Here is a 6000-nt window from a genome sequence, read left to right on the forward strand (position 1 = left end):
ACCAGTTGTCTGTTTCTATGAGGCCCTTTTGGAGGATGCTTGTGTCGGCTGGAGAGTTGATTATGGCGCCCAGGTTGCAGTCATCTGCGAACTTGGTCAGCCACAGTCCTTCCGTGTTGGCCTGTACCGAGAAATATATACCGAACAAGAGAGGTCCCAGGACTGAGCCTTGTGGGATGCCACTTGTAACTGGTTTGGAGTCTGACATGGCTCCAGCAATTCTAAGCATGTGGGTTCTGTCCTTGAGCCAGTTTGCAACCCATCTAGTGACATAGGGGTTTATATTTAAGCTGGTGAGCTTATCTCTAATGCCCGAGTGGGGTATTGTATCGAAGGCTTTTGCGAGGTCCAGGTAGGCTGTGTGGACCACCTTCCCCTTGTCAATGGCCTTGGTGACTGTTTCAAAGAAATCGACCAGGTTTAAGAGGCAGGATCTGCCCTTAACAAAGCCAAACTGGGTAGGATCCAGTGTCTGTAGGTCCCCAATATCTTTATTTATGAGGTCCATGATGTTCCTTTCCATAGCTTTGCAGACCAAGCTAGTCAGGCTTATGGGGCAATAGTTTCCAGGATCCGTTGAAGCACCACCTTTGTGGAGAGGGCCCACTGTTGCTGTACGCCACTCTTTGGGTACATATCCTGTAGTAAGGCTAAGATTGAACAGTAGTTTTATGTTTGGGTTTAGCTGTTCTTGGAGTTCATGTAGGACGCAGCCCGGGACACCATCTGGTCCCATTGATGCTGTGTTTTTTGCTTTGGAGAGGGCGGCTCTTACCTGAGCGTCTGAGATGTCAGGGGGGCAGTACTCTGTTGGGATAGATATTTGCCCTTTTGGTGGGGAGAGGGGGGAGAAGTTTGCACTGAACCTGTCAGCTAGGATGTTGGCAATGTCTGTGGGCTCTGTGTATTTTTTGTCATTTTGGAATAATTCTGAGCATATCTGGGAATTCCCACCCAGGTTCCTAACATAACCAAAGAAAGCCTTGTGATTATCCTTGGTGTCCTGTGCAATTTTTCTCTTGAAGCTGGCCTTAGACGATTTTATGAGTGCCCGTAGTTTTTTGCTAATACTGATCAGAGATGCCTTCCCTTTTTGGGATTTTGCTCTATCATGTAGTAGCTTCCTCCTTCTATTGTATAGTTTGTTTATGGCTGGGGTCCACCAGACAGGACGTCTGCCTTTGGAGGATTGGGTCTTGGTTTTATTTGGGATTGCATAATCCATGCATTCCTGAAGGTGTTCATAGAATGCGTTTATAAAGGATTCTGCGGTCTGAGCAGTATTTTCCACAGGCCCGGGGGCTTTGAAGGATTTTGCCTCAGTTTTGAGGCGTGTGAAATTTGCTTTAGAGAAGTTTTTCACTGTGGTTTTCTGGGCAGGGGGTGGGGTCGGGATGTGAATATCCAGTGAGATTAGTTTATGGTCTGAATTTACCAGTGAGGGATACACTTCTGGTCTGGAGCATAGTGTCCCCATGTTGGTGATGATCAGGTCCAGTATGTTTTTCCCTCTTGTGGGAGTGGTAACAAGTTGTTCCATAGCATTTGAGTTTATAAATTCTAGGAACCTTTGGGCTAGGGTGTTGGAGCTAGAGTAATGCTCCCAGTCTATGCTTGGGTAGTTGAAGTCGCCCAATATAATGGTGTTTGGAGAGACCTTCATATTTTCCAGTATTCTCAGGAAGACCAAGTGGGGTTCCTGTGTTTGGGAGGGTGGTCTGTAGCAGGCTATAAACTGGAAGGCAGTTTTACCCACAGTTAGTTACACATGGATAGTCTCTGATGCTTCGTGCTGTGCCACCAACCTGGAGGTGTGGGTATCTTTGACGAATATTGATACTCCCCTTTTGTGGTTCGGTCCAAGTTTTGGGGCCGAAAAGCATGGTATGAGGTATAACCTGGTAGTGCTGGGGTGCTCTTGGGAGCCTTGAACCAGGTTTCTGTTACTGTACAGATATCGATGTTCTCCATGCTAAGGAGAGTTTCGAGTGCGTGCATCTTGAGGTTTAGACTTCTGGCGTTGAGTAGCATTACTCTTAGTTTCTTATCCCTTGTGATACCTATGGAGGTGGGTTTGTCTTTTGAGCCTTGCCTAAAAAAGGCACTATGGGGGTAGAAAGAGCCTTTGCCAATATCCAAAAGCCCAGGGGTGACAGGTGCAAGCCATCCCTAGCGAAGCATCGTGGCTTGTCGAGCATGTCATCCCAGGCTGACAGGCATTGGATCCCCTTTGAATGACACCAACACTTAAGCCAATTGTTGAAATTGATCATCTTGTCTTCATATTGTGGCATCATTCTTGGTGAGGGTTAGATGCTACTCAAGGTCAGGGTCATACCGGCCTGGGCTACATGCTCAGAGAGCTCCTCTATGTCTCTTTTCATGTAGTCCAGGGAGGTACATCTCAGGTCATTCACACCAGCATTGACAATGACTGAGTCATATTTGTACTTGCCTTGGAGTGACCTGAGTGCTTGTGTTATGTGGCGGATCCTAGTGCCCGACAGGCAGCTCACCGTGACCTTCTCCTTGTTCAGCCTGGTGAGCGGGACATCAGTGTGCCTGACGATAGAGTCACCTATTACAAGTGTATCAGGTGTGTTGTTTAGCCTTAAGGGCTGTGACTGTTCAGCACACTGGCTTTGTGAGCTATGTGTTGCACGTGTTTTGTTTTGGGGTAGCAGTTGCTTGGGTGTCTGCTTTGGAGGTCTCTTGCTGCTTAGGCAGATTTTTATTTAGAGCCTCCGAGTATGTTTTGTGTGTTTATGTGTTTGGTTTGTTGTCGTGGTAGGTCTATGTGAGACTGGAATTGTAGTGAGTGTGGTTTCCTTCTCCTCCTGACTGGTTACGCCAGTACTGAGTTGAGAGAGCTTAGCCTCCAGTTTGGCTATATGGTTGCATCTCTCACATGTGTAGGAATTTGTTGGGAGGAGGAGAGGGTTGTCTGTGTACATGAGGCAGTTGTAACATTGCCTCAAGATTCCCAGATTCACCAGCTGGACCGGAGGAGATTGACAACTGACCTTTGGACATGCTAGAATAGTATTGGGAATTCCTTTATAATTGAAAAAAAGGGCCAGTGGGGAACAAGGTACTCAAGGGGAGTTTGTGAGGGTGTAGTGCTTTTAATTTTTTAGAGCTGACTTATATAATTGCTTTAGTGAGCAAGTGCCAGGTAACTTAAATGCAATGTGCTACAGGTAACTTAAATGCAAAAATGACAAACAGTAACTTTCTTTCAAGTGAAACAAGGAAATAAGTACAGTAAGCAATGCAGATATCACTAGGGATCCACAGAAGTGCTAAAAGGTGGCGTTTTAGATGGAATTAGCGTTTCAGGGAAATAAACAAACAACAAGCATACAAATAAAGCTAGATTCAGCAGGCCTGGATCTAGTCTATGCTACAGCAAACAAGGTGTACCAATTTCAGTAAGAAACAGTTAGAATATGCAGGCACTCTAAGCCTCTAACCAGAAATTCCCTGCTCAGAAGGGCAGAGTCCAGCCTCTCCTCCCACAAGAGTGCAGACCGCAATCCTTCTTAACGTAAAATAACTGGCCTAAATCCCAAGTGCTTAAACCAGAACTAATACACTTTTAGAACAACAGACACTGAGCTCTCAATCAGCAGTTCCCAACTTAGAAGGATGTAAGCTACCTGTCCTGTCACCACAGTGCATCCCGCAAACCTTCCTAATGTAAAACAACTGGTCTGAAGCCCAAGTGCTTAATCCAAAAGACTTAGAAATGATAGCTACACTTTAATCAAGTTACTACCAGCAGTAATAAATACAACTGAATACTTTAAAGACTGCCTGGATTAGTGCTCAAGTTATACAAACAAAGCTAGATTCAGCAGGCCTGGATCTAGTCTATGCTACAGCAAACGAGGTGTACCAATTTCAGTAAGAAGCAGTTCAAATATGCAGGCACTCTAAGCTTTAACCAGAAATTCCCAGCTCAGAAGGACAGAGTCCAGCCTCTCCTCCCACAAGAGTGCAGAACACGAACCCTCTTAATGTAAAATAACTGGCCTCAAGCCCAAGTGCTTAAACCAGAATTAATACACTTTTAGAATAACAGACACTGAGCCCTCAATCAGCAGTTCCCAACTTAGAAGGATGTAAGCTACCTGTTCTGCCACTACAGTGCAGACCACAAACCTTCCTAATGTAAAACTGGTCTGAAGCCCAGGTGCTTAAACTAAAAGGCTTACAATGAGTTACACCAAGCAGTAATAAATACAATTGAGTACCTATGTCAACGGTGAGCAGATCTACATTTAAGTGCCCGTAGTAATTTCAGAAGCAAAGTGTAGGTACAGTGATTGAACAGTGAATGCACTTTATGTTAGTTCTTCTGTAGGTCTTCAAATAGTTATGGCAGGCTAAAACGGGGCAGGCTAAAACGGGGCATACAGGACAGGGAGCAGAACACTGTGTAAACGAAAGGACAGCATGAAATGGTAGGTCAGCCAATAACGGAAAAAGGAGGAGCATGAGAAACTAAGTCAGAAGTCGTTGTTACCCCGCAGAGAGAATTGCTTGTATTTCAGCCGAAGAACATCTGTTTAACCTCCAGTTATCATGTACACAAGATATAACGACTACCATTAACATCTGATTTTACTAATTAGTAGTTCAATATCAGTGGGGCTGAGCAAATACTGTAAAAGTTAATTCCATGTCTGCATGCATCACTTTTCTGTAAACTGCAAACTTAGCTTTAGTAGAATAAATATGTTGCTTAGGAAAAGCAACTGCTAGTGTAGTGTGGTGGTCACCTTGAGGTCAATATGTTATAGTCATTAGCAGGTCATTCATATATGTCGTCTCTGTAGAGACCTTATAATTATGTCTGAGGTAGATGGATTTGACCAAGTACATCTGAAGTAGATGGGTTTCATTCTACTCAAACGAAGACAGAAAATGCTGAAGGCACAGAAATTACTACATTCCTGATAGAATAAAAGGGGCCCAGCATTTGTCACTAGAAAGTAATTAAGTCTTTTGTGAGATGTTGCACACTGAGTGTGGTGTCTATTTCTGCTTAAGAAGAACCAGGATAAGGAACATTTCAGTTAGCAAGAGATAAAAATTAATTTAAAAAGTGTACATGATTATATAAGCATATGTTTTTGCATTGTTCTGCACTTACCATAAGCTGCACTAATAAAGGCCAAACAGGAGACAAACCACAGGAAGCCCATGTCCGATTCTTGTATAGCAGGGGGGATCTCACTGTTTTTTATATGTTTCAGACTGTGACCTTGAAGCAGTACAGATAGAGGGCTTGTTTTATCTCTGTGCATGTACTGAAAAAAATCTGGCAACATTTCAAAGATGATAACCTAGCTTCAACATAAGTTTGTTTCTGATAAGTGTAATACTTCTGAAAGGAAGATTGATCACACTGGGAAATGAACCATTCAGTTCAATTTTCCATTGTTCTGCTAGTCCTTCATAATTTAAGTAGGCATTTCTCCTTTTCACTATTAAAATTTTAGTTTTAAAATATTAGCTGGTTCATACTGGAACACAGAAGGTAATGCAGTGAAATTATATAAGGACTTGATAGCACAGCTTTCTGTGCTGTATCTCTTAAATATTGAAACCGTTTTTCAACAAATTTGAGAGAAAAAGAAACTATGATGAGTTTACTACATCATAAATATAGTCATAATTTTAGTACTTATTCTCAGAGCTCTTTCACTTTACCATTTGAACTTTTGTGGCATGAAAAAATCATATACAGGCAGCAATTTTTTTTTTTGGTAGGAGAGGACAGGGAGGAAGGTAGAAATGCATACCTGTCCACATTGTAGGGCACACAAGCAGAAGAATCCATTGTGGTGTTAGTATAACCACACCTAAAACTGTTACATTGTAACCTGTTATCGTGGAACATATTAAGCAATTTATCAGAATGCCTAAGTTATACCACGAGGTCATAATTAGAAGTTTAAGCCAGGTATGCTATCTAGTCACCAGCTGCCTCTT

The 6000-nt window shown here is 43.0% G+C and overlaps 1 protein-coding gene across 1 annotated transcript in view; it reads right to left on the reverse strand.

Moving 5' to 3' along the window:
* Positions 1–5210, reverse strand: part of CTRL (chymotrypsin like) — a 79463-nt gene extending 74253 nt beyond the window's left edge. Inside the window, exon 1 of the mRNA XM_044081570.1 lies at positions 5159–5210. Coding sequence (XP_043937505.1) covers positions 5159–5210 — 52 coding nt within the window. The remainder of the gene's footprint in view (positions 1–5158) is intronic.
* Positions 5211–6000: the final 790 nt, after the last annotated feature.

This window comes from Protopterus annectens, chromosome 8.part1 (assembly GCF_019279795.1).
Source record: "Protopterus annectens isolate FY-2018-M chromosome 8.part1, PAN1.0, whole genome shotgun sequence".
NCBI lineage: Eukaryota > Metazoa > Chordata > Ceratodontiformes > Protopteridae > Protopterus > Protopterus annectens.